At 44.9% G+C, this 27,889-nt stretch overlaps 1 protein-coding gene across 1 annotated transcript in view; it reads right to left on the bottom strand.

Annotated features, from left to right (window-relative positions):
• Nucleotides 1–27,312, bottom strand: part of dna2 (DNA replication helicase/nuclease 2) — a 100,664-nt gene extending 73,352 nt beyond the window's left edge. The window contains exons 1-3 of the mRNA XM_078204796.1: nt 26,082–27,312; nt 9,017–9,184; nt 5,787–5,970 (exon numbers count right to left, since the gene is read on the bottom strand). Of these exons, the coding sequence (XP_078060922.1) occupies nt 5,787–5,970; nt 9,017–9,184; nt 26,082–27,184 (1,455 nt within the window). The 5' untranslated portion in view covers nt 27,185–27,312. The remainder of the gene's footprint in view (nt 1–5,786; nt 5,971–9,016; nt 9,185–26,081) is intronic.
• Nucleotides 27,313–27,889: the final 577 nt, after the last annotated feature.

Below are 27,889 nucleotides of genomic sequence, written 5' to 3'. Positions count from 1 at the left end.
GGGGGAGGGGACTGAGCATCTGGAAAAGCAAAAGCTCAATTCACCAGTATCAGCACGGTTTTGTGAAGGGAAATCTTGTTTGACAAACCTGCTGGAGTTCTTTGAGGATGGAAAGCAGCAAGGTAGATAATGGGGATCCTGTGGATGTGATCTATTTGGACTTTCAGAAGCCATTTGATAAAATGCAACACAAGAGATTGATCGAGAAGGTTAGATCCCATGGGGTTGGGGTAGAGTCGTGGCTTGGATTGTGGACTGGCTGATTGATAGATGATGTGGAGATGCCGGCGTTAGACTGGGGTAAATCCCAGTAAGAAGTCTCACAACACCAGGTTAAAGTCCAACTGGTTTATTTGGTAGCACAAGCCACTGGCGTTCGAAGCACTGTTCCTTCATCAGGTGAGTGGGGTTTCAGTTCACAAACAGGGCATATAAAGACACAAACTCAATTTACAAAATAGTAGTTGGAATGCCAGTCTTTACAGGTAATCAAGTCTTAAAGGTACAGACAATGGTAGGGAAGTTGTTGGAGAGGATTCTTAGAGACAGGATGTATGTGCATTTAGAACGGAACAATCTCATTAGTGACAGACAGCATGGTTTTGTAAGAGGGAGGTCGTGCCTTACAAATTTGGTGGAGATTTTTGAGGAAGTGACAAAAACGGTTGATGAAGGAAGGGCCGTGGATGTCGTCTGTATGGATTTCAGTAAGGCATTTGACAAAGTCCCACATGGCAGGTTGGTTAAGAAGGTTAAGGCTCATGGGATACAAGGAGAAGTGGCTAGATGGGTGGAGAACTGGCTTGGCCATAGGAGACAGAGGGTAGTGGTCGAAGGGTCTTTTTCCGGCTGGAGGTCTGTGACCAGTGGTGTTCCGCAGGGCTCTGTACTGGGACCTCTGCTATTTGTGATATATATATATAAATGATTTGCAAGAAGGTGTAACTGGTGTAATCAGCAAGTTTGCGGATGACACGAAGATGGCTGGACTTGCGGATAGCGAAGAGCATTGTCGGGCATTACACCAGGATATAGATAGGCTGGAAAATTGGGCGGAGAGGTGGCAGATGGAGTTTAATCCAGATAAATGCGAAGTGATGCATTTTGGAAGAAATAATGTAGGGAGGAGTTGTACAATAAATGGCAGAGTCATCAGGAGTATAGAAACACAGAGGGACCGAGGTGTGCAAGTCCACAAATCCTTGAAGGTGGCAACACAGGTGGAGAAGGTGGTGAAGAAGGCATATGGTATGCTTGCCTTTATAGGACAGGGTATAGAGTATAAAAGCTGGAGTCTGATGATGCAGCTGTATAGAACGCTGGTTAGGCCACATTTGGAGTACTGCGTCCAGTTCTGGTCGCCGCACTACCAGAAGGACGTGGAGGTGTTAGAGAGTGTGCAGAGAAGGTTTACCAGGATGTTGCCTGGTATGGAGGGTCTTAGCTATGAGGAGAGATTGGGTAGACTGGGGTTGTTCTCCTTGGAAAGACGGAGAATGAGGGGATATCTAATAGAGGTGTACAAGATTATGAAGGGTATAGATAGGGTGAACAGTGGGAAGCTTTTTCCCAGGTCGGAGGTGACGATCACGAGGGGTCACGGGCTCAAGCTGAGAGGGGCGAAGTATAACTCGGATATCAGAGGGATGTTTTTTACACAGAGGGTGGTGGGGGCCTGGAATGCGCTGCCAAGTGGGGTGGTGGAGGCAGGCACGCTGACATCGTTTAAGACTTACCTGGATAGTCACATGAGCAGCCTGGGAATGGAGGGATACAAACGATTGGTCTAGTTGGACCAAGGAGCGGCACAGGCTTGGAGGGCCGAAGGGCCTGTTTCCTGTGCTGTACTGTTCTTTGTTCAATGTGAGTGGAGAGAGAGTTAAGCACAGGTTAAAGAGATGTGTATTGTCTCCAGCCAGGACAGTTAGTGAGATTTTGCAAGTCCAGGCAAGTCGTGGGGGGGTTACAGATAGTGTGACATGAACTCAAGATCCTGGATGAGGCCATCCTCATGTGTGCAGAACCTGGCTATCAGTCTCTGCTCAGCGACTCTGCGTTGTTGTGTGTCCTGAAGGCCGCCTTGGAGAACGCTTACCCGAAGATCAGAGGCCGAAAGCCCGTGACCGCTGAAGTGTTACCCAACAGGAAAACACTCTTGCCTGGTGATTGTCAAGCGATGTTCATTCATCTGTTGTCGTAGCATCTGCATGGTCTCCCCAATGTACCATGCCTCGGGACATCCTTTCCTGCAGCATATCAGGTAGACAACGTTGGCCAAGTTGCAAGTGTATGTACCATGTACCTGGTGGATGGTGTTCTCACGTGAGATGATGGCAGCCGTGTCGACGATCCAGCACGTCTTGCAGAGGTTGCTGTGGCAGGGTTGCGTGGTGTCGTGGTCACTGTTCTCCTGAAGGTTGGGTAATTTGCTGCGGACAATGGTCTGTTTGAGGTTGTGCGGGTTGTTTGAAGGCAAGAAGTGGGGGTGTGGGGATGGCCTTGGCGAGATGTTCGTCTTCATCAATGACATGTTGAAGGCTCCGGAGAAGATGTTGTAGCTTCTCCACTCCGGGGAAGTACTGGACAACGAAGTGTACTCTGTCCGCCGTGTACCGTGTTTGTCTTCTAAGGAGATCGGTGCGGTTTTTCGCTGTGGCGCGTCGGAACTGTTGATCGCTGAGTCGAGTGCCATATCCTGTTTTTATGAGGGCATCTTTCAGTGTCTGGAGGTGTCTTTCGATCCTCCTCATCTGAGCAGATCCTGTGTATACGGAGGGCTTGTCCGTAGGGGATGGCTTCTTTAACGTGTTTAGGGTGGAAGCTGGAGAAGTGGAGCATCGTGAGGCTATCTGTGGGCTTGCGGTACAGTGAAGTGCTGAGGTGACCGTCCTTGATGGAGATGCGTGTCCAAGAATGCATCCGATTCCGGAGAGTAGTCCATGGTGAGCCTGATGGTGGGATGGAACTTGTTGATGTCATCATATAGTTGTTTCAGTGATTGTTCGCCTTGAGTCCAAAGGAAGAAAATGTCATCGATGTATCTAGTGTATAGCATCAGTTGAAGGTCCTGTGCGGTGAAGAGGTCTTGTTCGAACCTGTGCATGAAGATGTTGGCATAATGAGATGCGAATTTGGTCCCCATGGCTGTTCCGTGTGTCGGGATGAAGAACTGATTGTTGAAGGTGAAGACATTGTTGTCAAGGGTGAAGCGGATGAGTTGTAAAATTGCATCTGGAGATTGGCAGTTGTCGACATTGAGTTCTGAGGCAGTTGCAGCAATGCCATCGTCATGGGGGATGCTGGTGTAGAGTGCCCAGACATCCATTGTGACGAGGAGTGCTCCTGGTTCAACTGCTCCATGTGTGCTGAGTTTCTGTAGGAAGTCCGTAGTGTCGCGACAAAAGCTGGGGGTTCTTTGTACAATGGGTTTCCGGATGCCCTCGACATAGCCCCGAACATCACCCAAGCACAACGCAACGCCATCCGCGCTCTCAAGACCAACCACAACATTGCCCGACGGCCGGGTGTGTTTGCCTTGTGTATCTTTGGGAGGCAGTAAAGATCTCCAATGCAGGGAGTACGTGGGATGACTGCATGGAGGGTGCTCTGAAGGTCCGGATCAAAGGTCTTGATCAGTCTGTTGAGTTAATGAGTGTGTTCTTTGGTCGGATCTGCGGGTAACTGTCTGTAGTGTTCCTCATTGTTCAGTTGCTGGTACACTTCTTTGCTGTAATCCGTTCTGTTCAGTATGATGATGGCCCCTCCTTTGTCTGCTGGTTTGATGACAATGTTGCGGTTGGTCTTGAGAGCGCGGATGGCGTTGCGTTGTGCTTGGGTGATCTTCGGGGCTGTCTTGTGAGTGCGGCTGATGAATCTGGTGTTGGCACACCTCCTGACATGTGGGCATACATGTCAAGTTGAGGGCAGCGACCTTCTGGAGGAGTCCAATTCAACTCTTTCCTCTTCGGTTGCTGCACTGCGGATCTCTCTGTCGGCTGTTCCAGTTCATTGGCTGTCTCATTGTGTTCGCTGTTGGCCTCTTGGGGTTTGTGGAAGAACTCCCGCAGCCCCATTCGTCTGATGAATTCCTCTGTGTCTGCTGCGAGACTGATGGGATCTATTTTGGTGGTGGGGCAGATGCTCAGATGAGGAGGATCGCAACAGACACCTCCAGACGCTGAAAGATGCCCTCCTAAGAACAGGATATGGCGCTCGATAAAGGGGAAGACTCTTAGTACTGTGGAGGATCAGAAGGACCTTGGGGTCCGGGTCCATAGGACTCTAAAATCGGCCCCGCAGGTGGAGGAGGTGGTTAAGAAGGCGTATGGTGTGCTGGCCTTTATCAATCGAGGGATTGAGTTTAGGAGTCCGGGGATAATGATGCAGCTATATAAGATCTTCGTCAGACTCCATATGGAGTACTGTGCTCCATATGGAGTACTGTGCTCACTATAGGAAGGATGTGGAAAAGATTGAAAGGGTGCAGAGGGGATTTACAAGGATGTTGCCTGGATTGAGTGGCATGCCTTATGAGGATAGGCTGAGGGAGCTCGGTCTTTTCTCCTTGGAGAGACGTAGGATGAGAGGAGACCTAATAGAGGTATACAAGATGTTGAGAGGCATAGATCGGGTGGACTCCCAGAGGCTTTTTCCCAGGGTGGAAATGGCTACTACGAGAGGACACAGGTTTAAGGTGCTGGGGGTTAGGTACAGGGGAAATGTTAGGGGGAAGTTTTTCACACTGAGGGTGGTGGGCGAGTGGAATCGGCTGCCGTCAGTGGTGGTGGTGGCGAACTCAATAGGGTCTTTTAAGAGACTCCTGGATGAGTACATGGGACTTAATAGGATGGAGGGTTATAGGTAGGCCTAAAAGGTAGGGATATGTTCGGCACAACTTGTGGGGCCGAAGGGCCTGTTTTGTGCTGTAGTTTTCGATGTTTCTGTGATTCTCGAATGTTATAAGGAAGGCAAATGATATCTTGGCATTTATTGAAAAGGGTCTAGAGTATAAAAGAAGACAAGTGTTGTTACAATTGTATAAGGCATTAGTGAGACCACACTTGGATTATTCTGTTCAGTTTTGGCCACCTTATTTGAGGAAGGAAGTAGTGGCACTGGAGGAAGATCAGAAGAAGTTCACTAGATTGATTCCAGGTTGAAGGGGCTGTCGTATGAGGTGCTGTAGCTTGGGCTTGTACTCGCTGGAGTACAGAAGAATGAGGGGTGATTTGATTGAGGTATATTCAACGGGATTGATAAAGTAAATGTTAACCAAATGTTCCCCCTTCTCGAACAATCTAGGACAAGACGTCATAGTTGTAGAGTAAGAAGGGGGGAGGGTCAAGACAGCGATAATGAGAAGCTACCTCTCACAGAGGGTTGTGAATCTATGGGACTCACCGGCCCAGAATGCAATGGATGCAGAATCAATGGATTCAACAAAGAGATAGATAAATATTTGATCAAAACCAGGATAAAGGGCTATGGGAAAAAGGCAGGGAAGTGGAGTTGGGATGAGATGGAGAACAGCCATGATCAAATAAAATGGCGGAGCGGGCTCGAAGGGCTGAATTGCCTACTCTCGCCCCTAATTCCTATGTTCCTATTTTCTGGGGGTTGGGGAAATAGGGAATTTATAGGAACCTGCAGAGTATCCATGCATTGGTAATTTCTAGTAAAAGGAATAGTATCCAAGATTTGGGATCATGGAGTATTTTGCAGTAATGGTACATGTGTTGAATGTGCATTGTACATTTCCTCAGGAGAATATAGTTTGTAAGTCTCACCTTAAATCTCTCATTCAGCACAGCCCTGCGCATGCACCGGATGCTGTTTGCAATACTAGTCCCAGAAATCAGGTGGTCTGGGCTCACAACCAGGTACCCAGCTTCCTTGTTTATTATCCAGGTATCCAAGTGCTTTTCGCCTTCAACATGAATTGTATCCCCAACTTTGACTTCAACAGAGTCCCTGAAAGGGTAAGAGTTTCTCCAAGTATTTCTAATTTCATTCAACAGCTGCAACAACTTACATTTATATGGCATCTCTAATATAATGTCCCAAGGCATCTCACAGGAGCATTACAAAGCAAAATTGGAAATGGAGCCACGAAAGTCGACATTAGAGTAACTGACCCAAAGCGTAAGGAAGAAATTGAGATAGAAAGATGGAGGAAATTCCAGGATTTTAGGACAGAAGCAACTGAAGGCACCTCCACCATTGATGGAACAATTAAAATCAGGGATGCTCAAGAGGCCAGGATTAGATGAATGTTGATACTTTGGAGGAGATTACAGATTTAGGGTGGGGCAAAACCATGGAGGGATTTGTAAACAATTTGACTAGGAGCCAATGTAAATCAATAAGTACAGAAGTGATAGGTGAACAGGACTTGGTGAGTCAAAACATGGGCAGCAGGGTTTTAGGATACCAAGACTACAGGGGCAGATGTGGGAGATCAGTCAAGAGAGCATTGGAACAATCAAATCTAAAGATGACAAAGGGATAAATGAGGGTTTCAGCAGATGAAATGAAGGGTAAGGTCAGGTGATGTTACAGGAGTAGAATTAGGTAGTCTTTGTATTAGCCCAGATACATAGTTAGAAACCCATCTCATGATCAAATATGACACCAAGGTTGTGAACTGTCTGGTTTGATCTCAGATAGTTGCCAGGGAGAGGGATGGAGTCAGTAGTGAGGGAATGGAGTTTGAAGTGGGACCATAGATGATGACTTCAGTCTTCCCAGTATTTAACTGGACAAAATTTCTGCTCATCCTGAACTGGATGTCAGATATACACTCTATTAATTCAACAACAGTAGAGGAGTCGAGAGGTGGTGGTTGAGGTAGAGCTGGGTGTCATTGGGTATGTGAACGGTAATGCTTTTCGAGCGGCAATATACAGATGAGAAATAGGAAGTGGCCAAGGATGGGTTCAAGGAACACCGGGGTTAACTATAGGAATGGTAAGAGAAGCATTGAAAGTGATACACTGGCCACAATTTGATAGATAAGAATGGAACCAGGCGAGTGTATGCCCTTCTAGCTGGATGATAGTGGTGAGACATTAGAGGAGGATGGGGTGGTCAACCATGTCAAAGGGATCATTTGCCTTTGTCACACTCTCAGGATCAAGTACCAAGGTTATTGGAAATAATTCAAATATAAAATTAAAATACTGTCAATGATGCAAACAATAAAAAGCAGAAAATGCTGGAAATACTCAGTAGGACATGCAGCTTCTGTGGAGAGAGAAGCAAGAGTTAACATTTCAGGTTAATGACACTTTGCCAGAGCTCATGAAACATTAACTCTGTTTCCCTCTCCAGACCAGCTGCCTGACCAGCTGATTGTTTCCAGCAGTTCCTCGTTTTAGTTTATAGAATCACAGAATGGTTACAGAACAGAAGAAAATTGTTCAGCCAATTGTGTCCTTGTAGCTAAATTTTCTTCTTCACAGATGGGACGTGAAACCACAATTCCTGGCTTAGGATGCTAGTGTTTTATCTATTAGCCACTGGCCAGTATAAACTCAAAGTTAGTCTTGTAGCCTAGCAATCACCATCGGTTCACAGAACAACTTGTGATTTGTGAGCCAGCACAACTGTTACAAAACCACAACATGCTCACTGAAAGATTTCAAGGTTTAACTATATCCAACGTTAACTCTTGCTTCTCTCTCCATATATCTGAAGCCCGTCCCACTCAAATCTCGGGGCAACTCAAGACTCCTATAAATACAGCCTTCAGCAGTGTCATCAAAAAAATCTCACACGTAGCAATAACTGGTTCCATGACCCTGAATATTGTGAGGTGACACATATTGGGAGGACTAACAAGGCAAGAGAATACACAATGAACGGTAGGATGCTCAAAAGTAGAGGAACCTGTACAGAGGATAAAGATCCCTGAAGGTAGCAGGTCTGGTAGACAAGTGGTTAAGGCGGCATATGGAATACTTGCTTTATTAGCCGACGCATAGCATACAAGAGCGGGGAGGTTATGACAAAGCTGTGTAAGACCCTCATTAGGCCACAGCTAAAATACTGTGTACAGTTCTAGTCATCACACTATAGGATGGATGTGATTGCACAAGAAAGGATGCAGAGAAGATTCACCAGGATGTTGCCTGGGATGGAGTGTTTCAGCTATGAAAAGGGACTGGTTAGGCTGGGGTTGTTTTCCTTGGAACAGAGAAGGCTGAGGGGGTGATCTGATCAAGGTGTACACAATTATGAGGGATATAGATAGGCTAGAAAGAAACTTAGGTAATGGCAGTGGTACAGTGGCTAGCACTGCTGACTCTCAGCACCAGGGACCCGGGTTCAATTCCAGCCTTGGGTCACGGCCTGTGTGGAGATTGTATGTTCTCCTCATGTCTGCATGGGTTTCCTCCAGGAGCTCCGGTTTCCTCCCACAGTCCAAAGATGTGCGGTTTAGGTTGATTGGCCATGATGAATTACCCCTAAGTGCCACAGGTACTAGCAGGGTAAATACTTGGGGTTACGGGGATAGAGCCTGGGTGGGATTGTCTTAGGTGCAGATCTGATGGGCCGCATGGCCTCCTTCTGCACTGTAGGGACTCTATGATTACAATTTAAACTCTCACATATCAAGCTGCTGACACTAATATTAAAGTCCTCTCATCATGACTCAACCACCAATGAGGTAAAAGCACAAAACACTGGGAACTTTTCGAAGTCTCCAGGTGGACTGAATTCAAGTAGAACAATCTAGCAAATGCCACCAGCTGCTCAAGACGGACTTCCCCTGCTCAGAGTGAACTGTTCAGGGCACGAGAGTCAGGGACTGGTGATACCTGTGACCTCTTGTATTAAAAAGCATGGTTGTTCACTGCTAACTTCCACAACGGCAGCAAGTGAGCAGCCTGGGACAATGGGAAGCAGAGTTCCAAAGATAACATATGCCATCTCAGTGGTTTCGGTACGTATTCTACAGCCACTGCATGAGAAAACAGAGAATCTACATGTACAGAAGTGTGCAAAAGCTCCTTACCAATCATCTTTCAGAACACACTGCTCTGTGCCACTGTTGCTGTCTATTTGGCTCGCTTTAATTGTCAAGTGCTTCTCTGGATCACCACTGGGGCTGAGGACTTCATTCACCATCACCACCTGGTATCGGCCTTTACAGACTGATACCCCATCACCTAAACATTTCTTACTGATGGTGGAAATAAGGAGAAAGACAATTACGTACAGTTTTAATTATACTGGTGAAAAATCTCACCCAATTTCATAACCAGTCGTCATTCTGCATCAGAAATCAGAAGAGCATCTCTACTGAGTAAATACATCATACAGTGGAACACAGGCATAAAGAACACAAATCCAACCCTATGCTGATGAGTAAGATTGTACTTAGCTCAGGGTTGTTGAAGTAGCCTAAGATATCAAAGTTCCCATTCCAAATCAGTATCCAACGACAGGGCAGCCGTGTGGCTTAAACAGGGACAACATATCGGAGTCTCAGCAGCTTCTCCAAAAGTTAATCCTCTCAGAAACAGGAGGAGAAAATACAACAAATAGAGAAACTTGACATCAGCAAACACAGCTGCATCATCAGCATTGCTCGCTTCACAAAGTACAGATAAAGAACAAAGAGAACAAAGAAAATTACAGCACAGGAACAGGCCCTTTGACCCTGCAAGCCTGCACCAACCATGCTGCCCGACTGAACTAAAACCCCCTACCCTTCTGGGGACCATGTCCCTCTATTCCCATCCTATTCATCTATTTGTCAAGGCGCCCCTTAAAAGTCACTATTATATCTGCTTCCATTACGTCCCCCGACAGCAAGTTCCAGGCACCCACCACCCTCTGTTTAAAAAAACTTGCCTCCTACATCTCCTTTGAACCTTGCCCCTTGCACCTTAAACCTGTGCCCCAGATGATCCAGTCATTATCACATTGTTGCTTGTGGGACCTTTGTGCACAAACTACCTGCTGCCTTTCATACAATGGCTACATTTCATTGACTGTAGAGCACCTTGGGGTGTCAGAACAGGTGCTAAATAATTGCAAGACTTTTTTCCCTTCTATTTCATGTGGCAGGAGTCTAATTGGGCAGCAAGTGGCATACTGGGCCCCTTGGCATGCGCAGTATTGATAAATGGCGTATTTAAAAAGGTAAAGGAGTAATTAGAGTGAGTGTGGGTCCTCGTGAGAGAGTGCCTGGGAATTAAAAATGGGAAATAGGAAAGTAGAAGAAACACTGAATAGCTATGTGTGTCTATCTGCAGTGTAGAAGACACAAATAAAATCCTAGAAATACCTACAAATAAAGAGGTGAAAGAGAGGGAGGAATTCAAACAATGACAATCTCCACTGTAAAGGTGTTAGAACTAAGGCTGACATGCCCCCAGGATTGATGACCTGCATCCTCAGGTCTTGACAGAACAGGCTGCTAAGATAGTCGATGGAATAGTTATAATCTTCCAATTTCCAAAGATCCAAGCAAGGTCCCATCAGATTGGAAAATAGTTCATCAAACTTCTCTACTCAAGAAAAGAGAGGGGCAAAAAGCAGGAAACCATATACCAGTTAGCCTAACATAGAACAAGAGTCATAGTTTTAGAATAAGGGATAGCAGATTTAAATCAGAAATGAGGAAAACATAGTTCTCTCAAAGGGTCGTGAACCTGTGAAACTCACTACCCCGGAGTGCAGTGGATGCCACAACAGTGACTTAATTTGAGGCAATAGACATATTCTTAATTAATGAGTTTTAGGGTTATGGAAAAATGGCAGGAAAATGGAGTTGAAGATGAGATAAGGTCAGCGATTATCATATTGAAATGCTGAGCAGGCCGAGGAACTGAATTGCCTACACCTGCTCCTAGTTCTTATGTATCGTAGGGAAAATGTATAAGCAATTATAGCAGGGCATTTAGAAAATCCTGTGATTAGGTGGAGTTAAAGGAGTTAAATGATTTTGTGAAAGAAAAATAATGTTTGATTAATTTACTAAAGTTCTTTGAGGAACTAACAAGTAAGCAATTTTGGGCCCCACACCTCAGGAAGGACATACTGGCACTGGAGCGGGTCCAGCGGAGATTCACACGGATGATCCCAGGAATGGTAGGCCTGACATACGATGAACGTCTGAGGATCGTGGGATTATATTCATTGGAGTTTAGGAGGTTGAGGGGAGATCTAATAGAAACTTACAAGATAATGAACGGCTTTGATAGGATGGACGTAGGGAAGTTGTTTCCATTAGCAGGGGAGACTAGGACGCGGGAGCACAGCCTTAGAATAAAAGGGAGTCACTTTAGAACAGAGATGAGGAGAAATTTCTTCAGCCAGAGAGTGGTAGGTCTGTGGAATTCATTGCCACAGAGGGCTGTGGAGGCCGAGACGTTGAGCGTCTTCAAGACAGAAATTGATAAATTCTTGATTTCTCGAGGAATTAAGGGCTATGGGGAGAGAGCGGGTAAATGGAGTGGAAATCAACCATGATTGAATGGTGGAGTGGACTCGATGGGCCGAATGGCCTTACTTCCGCTCCTATGTCTTATGGTCTTAATGTAAATAAAGGGGAATTTGTAGATGGGGTAATACTTGCATAACCAAAAGGCATTTGATTAAGGTGCGACATCAAGGTTACTACACAAAATAAGAGCTCATGGTGCAGGGGTAACATATGATCATGGGTAGGGAATTGGTTATCCAACAGGAAGCAGGAATAAATGGGTCATTTTCAGGTTGGCAAGCTGTAATTAGTGAGGTGCTGCAGGGATCAGTGCTGGAGCCACAACAATTTGCAACCAATATCAATGGCTTGGCTAAAGGGAGCAACTGTATGGTTGCTAAATTTCCTGATGACACAAAGATAGGTAGGAAAGCTAAGTTATGAAGAGGCCATAAGGAATCCACAAAAAGATTTAGTTAGGCTAAGCAAGTGGGCAAAAATTTGGCAGATGGGAAATCTGAGGTTGTCCACTTTAGCAAGAAAATAAAAAAAAGCACATTATTGGGGAGAGAGATTGCAGAACAGAGATACAGAGAGATCCGAGTGCCCTGGTACACGAATCATGAAAAACAGCAAGTGATTAATTTTTAAAATTTATTTATTAGTGTCACAAGTAGGCTTACATTAACACTGCAATGAAGTTACTGTGAAAAACTGTGTCACCATGTCGCCCTAATTAAGAAGGTAAATGACGCCCTAAAAAAAATTCTAAGTGTCACAAAAGTCTGAAAACCAATGTGTTGGTAGAGACCATCTTTTTGTAAAATTTTATTTCAAAAAAAGATGGTCTCCACCCTCCACACTCTGATTTCCAGAATTTTGTGACATTTAGAATTTTTTTGGGAAGATTGCCCCCAGATGTTTAATTCAGATAATTTCTTTACAAACTCCAGGAATACCAACATAATCTATTCAATCACTCCTTACAGTACAATCATTTCATGCCAAGAACCAATTTAGTGTAAATTGTGTTGCTTTCCTTCCAGGACAAGAATGTTCTTGAAGGCAAGTACAATGTCGGCTTTTATTACAACATAAAAGTAGGGAAGTTTTACTGCAGGCTTTGGTGAGACCATATGTGGAGTACTGTGTACAGTTTTTGGTGCCCTTACTTAAGGAGATAATTGCATTAGATCAGTTTGGACAAGGTTCACTCAGCTGATTCCTAGGATGGAGAGTTTACCTTATGAGAAAAGGTTTGGTCAGTATCCATTAAAAGTTTAAAAGAACGAGAGGTGATCTTATTGAACAGATAAGATACTGAGGAGATTTGATGTGGTGGATGCTGAGTGGATATTTTCCCTTGTGTGGGAGACTAGAACTAGGGAAGACAGTTTTAAAATAAGGAAACTCCCATTTCAAATAGAGGTGAGTAGAAATGTTCTTACAGGGTCATTAGGGTGGTTAGCACTGCTGCCTCACAGCGCCAGGGACCCAGGTTCGATTCCCGGCTTCGGTCTGTGTGTGGAGTTTGCACGTTCTTCCAGGTGCTACGGTTTCCTCCCACATTCCGAAAGACATGCTGGTTAAATGCTTTGGCCATACTAAATTCTCCCGCAATGTACCCAATCTGGTGCTGGAGTGTGGCGATGAGGAAATTTTCACAGTAACTTCATTGCAATGTTAATGTAAGCCTACTTGTGACAATAATAAATAAACTTAAACATTAGTCCGTGGAATTCTCTGCCCCAGAGAACAGTGGAGACTGGATCATTGAATATTTCTAAGACTGAGGTAGTAAATTAATGGCTGACATGGAGGGGGGCAGACAGGAAAGTGGAGATGAGGCCATAATTGGATCAGTAATGATCTTACTAAATAGCAGTGCAGGCTCGAGGAGCTGAATGGTCTACTGCTGCTCCTAATCCATATGTTCAAAAAGGCATAATTAAGAAATTTACAGACGATATGAAAATTAGCTGTGGTTGACAGTGAAGAAGAAAGCTGGAGACTGCAGGAAGGCATTAATGGACTGGTCAGATGGACAGACACGTAGCAAATGGAATTCAATCCGGAAAAATGTGAGGTAATGCATTTGGAAAGAACAAATAGGACAAGAGGACATTGAGAAGCGTATTTAAACAAAGGGACATGGAGTATATGTTCACCGGTCCCTGCAGATAGCGAGGCAGCTACATAGGTGAAGAGAGCATACAAGATCATTTCCTTTAGTACCCGTGGCGCAGAACATATCAACAAGGAGATGATGATAGAATTGTACAAAATGCAAGATCGGCTACAATTCTGAATGACTAGAACTGTAGTGCATACAATTCTGGTCACCACAGTACAGGAAGGATATAACTGCATTAGAGAGGGTACAGAGGAGATTTACAAGAATGTTGAGATTTACAAAATTGCTCGGACTGGGGAATTCTAGCTATGATGAAAGATTGGGTAGGCTGGGGTTGTTTTCTTCAGAACAGAGGAGGGTGAGGGGAGATTAAACTGAGGTCTATAACATTATGAGGGGCTACGGTCGAGTGGATAGGAAGGATAAAGTTCCCTTAACAGAAGATGCAAAACCAAGGGTGCAGGTCTAAAGTAATTGTTAGAAGGATGGAGCTTGTTCCTGGTCAGCTCAGATATGAACCAAATGACGACCTCTGTGACAAATTTGGAAACAAGTACTTGCATTTCAGAAGCACAGGGTACAATTCCAGGCAACATTAGCTAACATCTGAAGCACTGCATATAATTCACAGCAATAGTATCTCTCACCCGGAGCACTGAATTTATTTTAAAATTTCACAGGATGTGGACATTGCTGACTAGGCCATCATTTATTGCCCTTCCCTAATTGCCCTTGAAAAGGTGGGTGGTGAGTCAGCTTCTTGAACCGTTGCAGTTCATGTAGTGAAGGCACACTCACAGTACTGTAACGAAGGGAGTTCCAGGATTTTGACTCAGTGACAGTAAAAGAACAGCAATATATTTCCAACTCAGGATGATGTTCCACCTTTCGGAGGTGAACTTGCAGGACTGGTGGTGCCCCATGCATCTGCTGCCCTTGTCCTTCTAGGTAATTTAGAAGGTGTTGTCATCAGAGCCTTATGGCAATGCATCTTGTGGATGGTGCACATTGAAGTCACTGTACATCAATGATGGAGTCAAACTAGAGTCATAGTTTTACAGCACAGAAAGAGACCCTTCGGCCCATCATGTCTGTGTCAGCCATCAAGCACCCATTTTCCAGCACTTGCTCTGGAGCCTTGCATGCTAAGGTGTTTCAAGTGCTCATCTAAATGCTTCTTAAATGTTGAGGGTTCCCACCTCTACCACCCTTTCAAGCAGCGCGTTCCAGATTCCTACCACCCTTGGTGAAAATGTTTTTCCTCAAATCTCCTGCCTCTAACCTTAAATCTATACCCCAGTTATTGACCCCTTTACTAACGGGAAGTTTCTTCCCATCTACACTATGACCCTCGTAATTTTGTACACTTCAATCAAGTCACCCTCAGACTTTTCAACTCTAAGGAAAACCATCCCAAGCTATCCAACCTCTCTTCATAGCTGAAACACTCCAGCACAGGCAACATCCTGGTGAATCTTCTTTGCGCCCTTTCTAGTGCAATCATATCCTTCCTATAGTGTGGAAAGCAAAACTGTACACAGTAACATTCAGGTACTTTTTGGAGCCATCTCTGGGGTAGCACATATGCTACCTCTGTGCTCAGACTCCACAAATCAAAGCATCCAGAGCCCGATTACAGAAGCGGAGAGGGAGTGAATATTTGAGAGCACACTGATGGGGTGGTAACAGAATGGCAGATGTGTTGCCTGTAGCGGCACGGTAGCACAGTGGTTAGCACTGCTGCTTCACAGCTCCAGGGACCTGGGTTCGATTCTCAGCTTGGGTCACTGTCTGTGTGGACTTTGCACATTCTCCTCGTGTCTGCGTGGGTTTCCTCCGGGTGCTCCGGTTTCCTCCCACAGTCCAAAGATGTGCGGGTTAGGTTGATTGGTCATGCTAAAAATTGCCCTTAGTCTCCTGAGATGCGTAGGTTAGAGGGATTAGTGGGAAAATATGTAGAGATATGGGGGTAGGGCCTGGGTGGGATTGTGGTCGGTGCAGACTTGATGGGCCGAATGGCCTCTTTCTATTAGGGACGGCACGGTAGCACAGTGATTAGCACTGCTGCTTCACAGCTCCAGGGACCTGGGTTCGATTCCCAGCTTGGGTCACTGTGTGTGTGGAGTTTGCACATTCTCCTCGTGTCTGCGTGGGTTTCCTCCGGGTGCTCCGGTTTCCTCCCACAGTCCAAAGATGTGCGGGTTAGGTTGATTGGCCATGCTAAAAATTGCCCTTAGTGTTCTGAGATGCGTAGGTTGGAGGGATTAGTGGGTAAATATGTAGGGATATGGGGGTAGGGCCTGGGTGGGATTGTGGTCGGTGCAGACTCGATGGGCCGAATGGCCTCTTTCTGTACTGCAGGGTTTCTATGATTTCTATGATTAAGCATATTGACCTCGATAGCATTGAGTTCGAGTGTTGTTGGAGCTGCACTCACACTGTGAGAATATCACATCACACTCCTGACTTGTGCCTTGTAGATGATGGACAGCATCCACAGTGTTCTGCCTTTATTTCAATTTCTGATATTTACTATGTAACTTCATATAACAGTTTTTTGTAACTTCTCTTTGTAATTCAGTTCTTAAAGTCAAGGTATCATTCAGTTCATTCTACATGATATGAACAAATGGTTGAACGCACTGGATTCATCAAAGGCATAAATATGGGCCCCAACAACATCCAAGTGGTAGTGCTCCACAACAAATTATGCCGTCTCTGGGGTAGCAGATATGCTACCTCTGTGCTCAGACTCCATAGATCAAAGCATCCACTGAAAGCTAGTGGCTTTTGCTACCAAATAAGCCTGTTGGGACTTTAACCTGGTGTTGTGAGACTTCTTACTGTCTTTACCCCAGTCCAACGCTGGCATCTCCACATCAGAGAGAATAGAGCCAATGTTTTGAGTCAGGGTGACCCTTCGTCAGAGCCCATCTCAGATGGAGACAGTCTCTGAGGAAGGAAACATGTCTGTGAAAACGAGTTTTGGTAAAACCTTATCGAACACCAGGAGGGAAATGGAAAGCAATGGAGATGGACAAGATGAAAGAGACAAATGGAAATTCTGTCGGAGAGAAGAGCAGTGCTTCTTCAGGCAAGGCATTCCTGGAAGAGAAGTGGCAGTGAGTTAACACTCAAGATAAAGGCAAAACACTGTGGATGCTGGAATCTGAAACAAAAACAGAAAATGCTGGAAAAACTCAGCAGGTCTGACAATATCTGTATCTGACAAAGGATCATCCTGACTCTAAACATTGGCTCCATTCTCTCTCCACAGATGCTGACAGACCGCTGAGTTTTTCCAGCATGTTCTATTAGAAATTGAAAACTGGCTGAGGATAAAAGGATAAAGCCAACAATATGCCTTGAATGGAGAGAAAGTGAAAGATTTCTTCCTATTGTTAGAGTCTGCAAGATTTGAGTGTATAATCACATGCTGTGCTCTTTACCCTTTTGTGTAAGAATGTTATTAAGATTTGTTTAAAATACCCCATGGCATTATTTCGAAGAATTGCAGGGGAGCTATCCCAAGTGTCCTGGCCAATATTTATCCCTCAATCAAATCACAACAATAGGTTAGCTGGTCCATTGCTGTTTGTGGGAGCTTGATGTGTGCAAACTAGCTGCTACATGTCTTACATTATAGTTCAAAGGTATTCCATTGCATGGAAATCATTTTGAGACAGGGGTTGTGAAAAGCACCACGCAAATGCAAATCTTACAAAGGTTAAACTGTGAAAGCTGGTGTTTTCTTCAGTTAAATTCAAATAATTTAGAAAGGCATTTGAAAGATGACAATTTGTCTTTTTTGGAAGTGTGCCGTATTTTCACCTTTTTATCTGTTGTCTGGTATTCAGTCAATAAAATGTTGGTCTGAATAAAATTGTAGTGAGAGGTTAACAAACCTATTAAATCGAGAAAGCTCAATTCTCTTTGTCTGGCCAATGAAATTCTGATTGTTAATTGTGTGAAATTCTCTCATACCAGACAGGAAGATGCCATTGTATCATTATTCTGGGATACCAAGATGTGCACGCAAATTTGTTGATTTGTTAAATGTAAAAGAACTAACATGGAGGAATGCATGATGCATTTACACTGAAGGATGGGTTTGAGACACACTCAATCATCCACAACAGCAGGAAATGAAATAATTTTTTAAAATCAAGATACTAACACCTATAGCTTGGGAAAACTGACCTTGAAATAATCAGAATAGAGTTAAACATACCAGTACCTATCAGAGGGACTAAAATTAATAAAGAAAATGGTGTTCAAGTTAATATCTTATAGTTTAGTTAGCTTCAAGGGCTCAATTAACTGCTGAACAAAAAGTAGTCATGATGTGGAGATGCCGGCGTTGGACTGGGGTAAGCACAGTAAGAAGTCTAACAACACCAGGTTAAAGTCCAACAGGTTGGACTATAAACCGGTTGGACTTCAACCTGGTATTGCTAGACTTCTTACTGAACAAAAAGTATACAGGGAAGCTTAAAGGAAAGGTAATAGAAGCTGAGGTTTTAGCCTCTGCCTGAAAAAGGAGACCATGTTTGGATACAAATCAGCTATAGGCTGAAGGTAGGAGACAAGGAATCCATAGTTTCCAGAGTCCATAAAAAACATGGATCCAAGTGAGAAACAACCTCCAGAGGACCCCAAAAAAGTTAGCGATTGGACCCAATCCCACTTCTATAATTTAGTCTCAAAACTGTGATAAAGAGTGATTGAACCTCTGAGGAGGGTTTTATAGTAATAGGGAAGAGATCCTGCAGGAGAGTTCCGAAGAAAGATTGGGAGGCCTCTGTGGAAGGCCAAGATGATTCTGCTAAGCCATCCTCGAGGCAGGGCATACCCTTACAAAACACTAAACTGGATATGGAATTAATAGAAATCAACTAAAGTTATCACACTTAAGGGGGATACATTTAAAACACAATGTAAAAGATTTCAATACAAACTAAGACGGCATGGTGGCACAGTGGTTAGCACTGTTGCCTCACAGTGCCTAGCATTGTTGCCACACAGTGCCAGGGACCCAGGTTCGATTCCCGGCTTGGGTCATTATCTGTGTGGAGTGTCTGCGTGGGTTTCCTCCTACAGTCCAAAGAGGTGCGGGTTCAGTTGATTGGCCATGCTAAATTGGCCCTAGTTTCAGGGGAATTAGCAGGATAACTGTGGGGTAAATAGGGTGGGATAGTTGTCGGTGCAGGCTCAGTGGCCTCCTTCTCTACTGTAGGGATTCTATGATAAGGCTAATGGCAACAGGTAATATACTGACTAACTGTGTCAAATGCTGCTAAGCAGTATTAACTGTGGATTTGCCAAAGTATAAATGCTGATGGTGATCATTAGGAGACAAATGTATATTTAGCTGCACTGAATCAACAGCACTGGATATTATAAAACCTATGAAAGGTATTTGGAGAGACAAAACTGCTTAAATCAAACTGAATATTAAAACAAATTGTGTTGCTGAACTAAGATGGAAAATGCACATTCACAATTAGTAATTTTTAAAATCTGAGATTATCAGAACCAAACAAAACAAATATATAGACCACACCAATGGCAAGTAAAACAAGCTTTGCTATGGCTGTGGATCTATGAGTAGTAGGATTAAATAGAAGGAAAAAGCTATAAATACAAAACTGACAAAATACAAAGAAAAAAAGTCAAGAGCAGCAAATCTGTAGAGAAGTCTAAGGAGGTATCTGAATCTCAACATCTGGCCTCTGCATGATTGGTCAGATCAAAGGCTTTTCTCCATGTCATTTTGGCAACATCTGGAAAAGGGAAGGGGTGCCATGTGCAGTGATGATAAAGGAGGAATGGATGGTTCGATAATTCCTGCACAGGTGAAACGAGCCATGAAACAAATAACACACCAACTAAAGGCAAGAGGTGCCCAAGCCTGCAAAAAAACCAAATATTAATGTATGGAAAGCAACTGATTCAGGCCCTGTATTATGTAATAATGAACATTTTGAAATTGAACTTTTGCTAAATACGAGTTTAAATCTGTTAACTAGGTATGTAAAGGGAGTTACAATTAATAGACAAATTGGTAGGGATATTAATAAAGGAATTGTTAACAAAAAGTAGAAAGCAGGAACCAACGGCTAAAGAAGATTGGGAATATAAGGAGAACCAGTTTAAGAGCAAGTGTTGACAGAATGGCTAGGGATAAATAGGGTTAGCAGGAGTTGACAATGAGAACACAATGAGGTAATGAAGAACCTATTAAAGGATTATTGGCAAACAGGAATCAGCGCTTCTCAGTCCTTTGGCTCAGATGAAGTACAGTATCTGTTCGGCCTTTTGGCTAAGATCAAGCTTCAGATCAAGCCCAAGATGGGGTGCAATGCCTTATCTTGTCAGCTTGGATGTTGTTCGCCTCTCTTGTGGGGACCTTCAATTGGAATTCGACTTTGGTTTTTGGAGGAAGCAAGAAATGGATCTGGACTTCCCTGGTCCACAAAGCATTGGCTTTGTAACTTTAAGAATGGTGTGAAATAAAACAAGGAGGGGGTGATAATCTGAGAGAGCATCAGACATTATTGTCTACTGAAGAATTGGTGCAATAGATAGGAAAGAGCCAGAGTAAAATAAGCCAGCTGATACAGGCAAGTAATGAAATGAGGCTAACCAGAATAAAGGCCTTACCAGAGATGCTGTGATGATGGAAGCATTGTGAACTGAACACTGAAGGGGGCGACCTTTATGCTTAAGACGACTTTTATGCTTAATATCATGGACATTTTTACGCGTGTATATCAAATTTATTTTAAAATATTGTCAGCAGCTCACAGCAATGCGATGACTCATGGGCACCCCTTAATCACTTCAGACAGCCTAATCACTTTAGACTCCAAGCAGGGAAAACATAGACAATAGCTCAAAGAACAAAGAACAATACAGCACAGGAACAGGCCCTTCGGCCTTCCAAACTCCCTGGTCCAAACTAGACCATTCTTTTGTATCCCTCCATTCCCACTCCGTTCATATGGCTGTCTAGATAAGTCTTAAACGTTCCCAGTGTGTCCGCCTCCACCACCTTGCCTGGCAGCGCATTCCAGGCCCCCACCACCCTCTGTGTAAAATATGTCCTTCTGATATCTGTGTTAAACCTCCCCCCCTTCACCTTGAACCTATGACCCCTCGTGAACGTGAGTCACCACCGACCTGGGGAAAAGCTTCCCACCATTCACCCTATCTATACCTTTCATAATTTTATACACCTCTATTAAGTCTCCCCTCATCCTCCGTCTTTCCAGGGAGAACAACCCCAGTTTACCCAATCTCTCCTCATAACTAAACCCCTCCATACCAGGCAACATCCTAGTAAACCTCCTCTGTACTCTCTCCAAAGCCTCCACGTCCTTCTGGTAGTGTGGCGACCAGAAGTGGACGCAGTATTCCAATTGCAGCCGAACCAACGTTCTATACATCTGCAACACCAGACCCCAACTTTTATACTCTCTGCCCCGTCCTATAAAGGCAACCATGCCATATGCCTTCTTCACCACCTTCTCCACCTGTGACGTCACCTTCAAGGATCTGTGGATTTGCACACCCAGGTCCCTCTGCGTATCTACACCCTTTATGGTTCTGCCATTTATCGTATAGCTCCTCCCTACATTATTTCTACCAAAATGCATCACTTCGCATTTATCAGGATTGAACTCCATCTGCCATTTCTTTGCCCAAATTTCCAGCCTATCTATATCCTTCTGTAGCTTCTGACAATGCTCCTCACTATCTGCAAGTCCTGCCAATTTTGTGTCGTCCGCAAACTTACTGATCACCCCAGTTACACCTTCTTCCAGATCGTTTATATAACTCAACTGATTAGATGATGCAAGAGGCTCAAAACACAAAGGGAACCCTCCAGAAAGAGATCAGCCCAGGGAAATGGGTTCACATCATCATCAGCCACAGATCAATTCCACCTATCTATAATGGCTGTTTTAATATCTTGCTATTGTGCCACTGCTTTGTGTTATTAGCAGGCACTGATCATGTAACTGGTAGTAAATGATGAGCCTATTACCATATGTTTGGCGCGAAGTTCAAAACCCTATAAATTGTAAAATGCACAATGGCCAGGGAGAGCAGTTGACGAGCAGCTGTCTCTCCCCAGGCCTGCAGTTTGTGTTATTTTAAGCAGAGCATAAAGTTTGTGTTGCCTTTTTGTACTGTACTCATGTCTGCTTATCTTTTATGCTGGTAGGAAGCGAGAAACTTCCCCTTACAACACGATTCCAGTCTCCACCCCCTTTACTGCAGTCATTGTATTTATTTCTAGCTATCTGAACAAACACTGAATCACAATTGTCACCCTCGGAATTTGTGTCCAGTTTTTAATCTCAAAGTCATAGTCAGAGGTTTACTGCATGGAAACAGGCCCTTCGGCCCAACTTGTCCATGCCACCCTTTTTTTAAACCCCGAAGCTAGTCCCAATTGCCCACATTTGGCCCATATCCCTGTATACACACCTTACCCATGTAATTGTCTAAATGCTTTTTAAAAGATAAAATTGTACCCGCCTCTACTACTACCTCTGGCAGCTTGTTCCAGACACTCACCACCCTCTGAAAAACTTGGATCCTCTCACCTTAAACCTATGCCCTCTAGTTTTAGACTCTCCTACCTTTGGGAAAAGATATTGACTATCTAACTGATCTATGCCCCTCATTATTTCATAGACCTCTATAAGATCACCCCTCAGTCTTCTACGTTCCAGAGAAAAAAGTCCCAGTCTATCCAGCCTCTCCTTATAACTCAAACCATCAAGTCCTGGTAGCATCCTTCTAAATCTTTTCTGCACTTTTTCTAGTTCAATAATATCCTTTCTATAATAGGGCGGCCAGAACTGTACACAGTATTCCAAGTGTGGCCTTACCAATGTCTTGTACAACTTCAACAAGACGTCCCAACTCCTGTATTCCATGTTCTGACCAATGAAACCAAGTATGCTGAATGCCTTCTTCACCACTCTGTCCACCTGTGACTCCATTTTCAAGGAACTATGAACATGTACCCCTAGATCTCTTTCTTCTGTAACTCTCTCCACACCCTACCATTAACTAAGTCCTGCCCTGGTTCAATTCTTTTGAAAAAAAATTCTTAATAAAGCTGTGGATGTGGACAACTGTATGTGGCATTTGCAATGCATGTGATAAAAAAGACAATGTCAGTGGGCAACAGAAGCCCTTTGTTACATTCATGAAGAAGAGAAAATGATTCACAGGAACTGCAGATACAGCAAGAACATTTTTGCCCCAAGGCAAGAGCAGGGCTGAGGATATTGTACCGATGGTATGGCACTACCCTTCGTAGCAAAGAATGGGAGTCAACCTTGGAACATGTAACAGGTCGTCTATCAGAGTGAGTGAAGACTCTGACACAGGCTCAGTACATAGAAAATGCACAGAAAACCTGCATCAAAGAAAGAATAATGGCAATGAATTGCACCAGATCTGAAATGCCACACTCAAAAAGAATGCAGCATAGTAAGACAACAAACTATTCTGACCTTGGATTTTGTTACGTATGATTCTCCAATCTCCAAAGTGAACTTGGAATGATAGGGGAAGGGGAGCACAAACAGTACGTCGGCAAATAAATATTGAATGACTGCAGCAACCGATACAATGATGATGGGAGGAACTGAAATGCTTTATCACACAGACAGTGTGTTGTGTACACCCAAGGGTGAAAATATAAATGAAAACATAAACTATCACCATAGAACTCAGAATCAACAGAATTACTATTGGAGGATGAAGCCTCGACAACAATACCCCATTATTGCATATCTTAATCCTCATTACTGAGTCAATAATAATTCAGTGAACTCGAACCTCAGAAGTATGTTGTATAGATGTTGCAGAATGTTAATACTCGAGGATATTAAAAACTCTAGAAGATCCTGAATGAAAAGTGATATGTGTTTAATTGCATTGATGTCAGTTGAGATTGATGATAGCACAAGTTATCGTACTTCTAACTCTGATCATTGCAATATATTGTGCAGAAATTATAGATAGAAAATACAAGTCAAAATAAGGAGGTAGGGTATTGAAAGGAAGGTACAGTAAGAAATCTCACAACACCAGGTTAAAGTCCAACAGGTTTATTTGGTAGCACAAGCCACAAGCTTTCGGAGCGCTGCCCCTTCATCAGGCGAGTGGGAGTTCTGTTCACAAACAGGGCATATAAAGACACAAACTCAATTTACAAAATAATGGTTGGAATGTGAGTCTTTACAGGTAATCAAGTCTTAAAGGTACAGACAATGTGAGTGGAGAGAGGGTTTAAGCACAGGTTAAAGAGATGTGTATTGTCTCCAGCCAGGACAGTTAGAGAGATTTTGCAAGCCCAGGCAAGTCGTGGGGGGTTACAGATAGTGTGACATGAACCCAAGATCCCGGTTGCGGCCGTCCTCATGTGTGCGGAACTTGGCTATCAGTCTCTACTCAGCAACTCTGCATTGTCGTGTATCGTGAAGGTCGATGATCCGGCACGTCTTGCAGAGGTTGCTGTGGCAGGGTTGTGTGGTGTCATGGTCACTGTTCTCCTAAAGGCTGGGTAGTTTGCTGCGGACAATGGTCTGTTTGAGGTTGTGCGGTTGTTTGAAGGTAAGAGGTGAGGGTGTGGAGATGGCCTTGGCAAGATGTTCATCTTCATTGCTGACATTGTGAAAGCTCCGGAGAAGATATCATAGCTTCTCCGCTCCAGTGAAGTACTGGACGACGAAGGGTACTCTGTCCGCCGTGTCCCCTGTTTGTCTCCCGAGGAGGTCGGTGCGGTTTTTCACTGTGGCGCGTCGGAACTGTCGATCGATGAGTCGAGCGCCATATCCTGTTCTTAGGAGGGCATCTTTCAGCATCTGGAGGTGTCTGTTGCGATCCTCCTCATCTGAGCTGATCCTGTGTATTCGGAGGGCTTGTCCACAGGGATGGCTTCTTTAACGTGTTTAGGGTGGAAGCTGGAGAAGTGGAGCATCGTGAGGTTATCCGTGGGCTTGCGGTACAGTGAGGTGCTGAGGTGACCGTCCTTGATGGAGATGCGTGTGTCCAAGAATGCAACCGATTCCGGAAAGTAGTCCATGGTGAGTCTGATGGTGGGATGGAACTTGTGTATACAGAGGGCTTGTCTGTAGAGGATGGCGGGACACGGCAACACGGCGGTCAGACTACCCTTCATCCAGTACTTGCCCGGAGCAGAGAAGCTGCGACATCTTCTCTGAAGCGTTCAACATGTCATCGAAGACGACGAACATCTCACCAAGGCCATCCCACACCCCCACTTCTTGCCTTCAAACAACCGCACAACCTCAAACAGACCATTGTCCACAGCAAATTACAGTAAGAAGTTTAACAACACTAGGTTAAAGTCCAACAGGTTTATTTGGTAGCAAAAGCCACACTACCAAATGCCACACTACCAAAAAGCCATGCTACCAAATAAACCTGTTGGACTTTAACCTGGTGTTGTTAAACTTCTTACTGTGTTTACCCCAGTCCAACGCCAGCATCTCCACATCACAGCAAATTACCCAGGAGAACAGTAACCACGACACCACACAACCCTGCCACAGCAACCTCTGCAAGACATGCCGGGATCATCAACACGGATGCCATCATCTCACGTGAGAACACCATCCACCAGTTACACGGTACATACACTTGCAACTCGGCCAACGTTGTCTACCTGATACGCTGCAGGAAAGGATGTCCTGAGGCATGGTACATTGGGGAGACCATGCAGACGCTACAGTAACGGATGAATGAACACCGCTCGACAATCACCAGGCAAGAGTGTTCTCTTCCTGTTGGGGAACACTTCAGCAGTCACGGGCATTCAGCCTCTGATCTTCGGGTAAGCGTTCTCCAAGGCAGCCTTCACGACACACAACAACACAGAGTCGCTGAGCAGAAACTGACAACCAAGTTCCGCACACGAGGACGGCCTCAACCGGGATCTTGGGTTCATGTCACACTATCTGTACCCCCACGACTTCCAGAATCTCACTAACTGTCCTGGCTGGAGACAATACACATCTCTTTAACCTGTGCTTAAACCCTCTCTCCACTCACATTGTCTGTACCTTTAAGACTTGATTACCTGTAAAGACTCGCATTATTTTGTAAATTGAGTCTGTGTCTTTATATGCCCTGTTTGTGAACAGAACTCCCACTCACCTGATGAAGGGGCAGCGCTCCGAAAGCTTGTGGCTTGTGCTACCAAATAAACCTGTTGGATTTTAACCTGGTGTTGTGAGACTTCTTACTGTGCTGACCCCAGTCCAATGTCGGCATCTCCACATTATTGAAAGTCAGGATTACTGGTCTAAAGTATATAAAACACCATTCAGAGGCAGGCAAATGATAAAGTAAGGAACATATGTTGAGTTACAGATCATCTAACAAGTGTTTGAGCTTCAAGCAAGACATTGACATGACAAATAAATCTGCATAAGTTAAGCGAGGGCAATATATCAACTGTACCTGACAGAAGCCGGTTTCTCTGCTGCATTACTGAAACTCTTTGATTCTCGTGGATCATCTGATTGTTTTGCAGTACTTGTGGGTTGGGTTTTGTCTGATATACTGAAATGCAACTCAGTCTGAGAAGACCGAGTCTTTAAGTCTCCTGTCTCAGTACCATCTTTATCCTCCCCACAATTGGCATGTTGCTCTTCACACTCTGAATCAACACAACTAGGTTTACCGGTCCCGTCACGCTGATCGTGCTCCACAGTTGTGCCTGGGATTTTCACAGCCTCCACTCCTCTTGTTGCCTTTAACCAGTTTTTGCCTGTTGGCATTGTGAACTGAACGCGATTCCAGTCTCCATCCCTTTTACTGCAGTCATTGTATTTATTTCTAGCTATCTGGACAAACACTGAATCACAATTGTCACCCTGTGAATTTGTGTCCAGTTTTTTATCTATTCTCTTGAAAGGATTTCTTAATAAAGCTGTGGATGTGGGCAACTGTAGGTGTCCCAGCTTGTTCCTTGCAGTCACAGAGAGCTTAGCCCCTTTAGATAAATAGCTCGAAGAGGGTGACTTCAAAACACAATGTCCATGTTGTCTTATCTTTCCATTTTCCAGTTTTCCATTCACAGTTTTCTTCACAAAGTTGCACAACTGGGGCCCTGGAGAAGCCTGGCTAATAGCCATCAGGCACTCCTGCAGAAGATGATCAGAAGAAACCTGCGATTTCCACTTGGTCGGTCTGGGCACCTCATCAGGGCTAGCTGCAGATCTCTTCCCAAACAGCCTAACCGGACAAAGATTTTCACAATCACTAAATGAATCCTGTCTCTTAGTCTTGCCAGTAACACTGCAACCTCGAACTGGATTCATATTTTCGGCATTCGCAGTGTTTGAGAAAAGCTGAACTTTAACTCTGGAACGTTCCCTTGACTGGCTAAACCTGGAGCGACAAGTGTGGGAAGTGGGTGTAGTCACCACACTGGAAACCAGTAACTTGGACTGTGCTACAATTTGACTAGCTGGTGTTTCAGGAACAATACAAGTATCTGCGATAGTCACTGGAGATTCAGGAACCACACCATCAGCAGTTTTCTTCAGAACCGACTCCATCCAATCTTCTTCACCATCACTGCTTTCCAATAGACTGATAGTCACTGGAACGGTGCTGCGATTCCACTCACATTCAGCTGTACGACGGCAATGTCCAACCTCTCTAAAAGGCTTTTTCTTCACTGACAATGAACACTATAACGGGGATGGGGGGTAAATTTTCACATTTTAGTTGACAGTAATTCAAGCATCCAGTGCTAAAATGTACAAAAACATAATAAATACTTAAGACATGTTCACTATTGTCCAAAAAATGTGGGACACGGGGGGGGGGGGGGCGAGAAGGGCCGAAGCAGGGGGGGGGGGGGGCCGAGGTGGGGGTGGGAAGAGGGCCGAAGGGGGGGGGGGGGAGGGCCGAAGGGGGGTGGGGAGGGGTGGCCGAGGGCGGGGGGGGGAGAAGAGGAGGGCCGAGGCAGGGGGGAGGGCGGGTGTGTAGGTGGGGCTGAGGGGGGGTGGAAAGAGGGCCGAGGGAGTGGTGGTGAGGGAGGGCCCGGGGGGGGGGGGGGGGGGGGGGGGGGGTGAGGGAGGGAGGGGGGGGTGGGTGAGGGAGGGAGGGGGGGGGTGGGTGAGGGAGGGCTGAGGAGGGGGGGGGGGCACACACAGAGCGTGCGGGGGCCAGGGGGGAAACAGAGCGTGCGGGGGCCGGGGGAGACAGAGCGTGCAGGGGCCGGGGGGACAGAGCGTGCAGGGGCCGGGGGGACAGAG

This window comes from Mustelus asterias, unplaced genomic scaffold (genome assembly GCF_964213995.1).
Source record: "Mustelus asterias unplaced genomic scaffold, sMusAst1.hap1.1 HAP1_SCAFFOLD_451, whole genome shotgun sequence".
NCBI lineage: Eukaryota > Metazoa > Chordata > Chondrichthyes > Carcharhiniformes > Triakidae > Mustelus > Mustelus asterias.
This window is presented reverse-complemented; position numbering and strand designations above follow the sequence as displayed.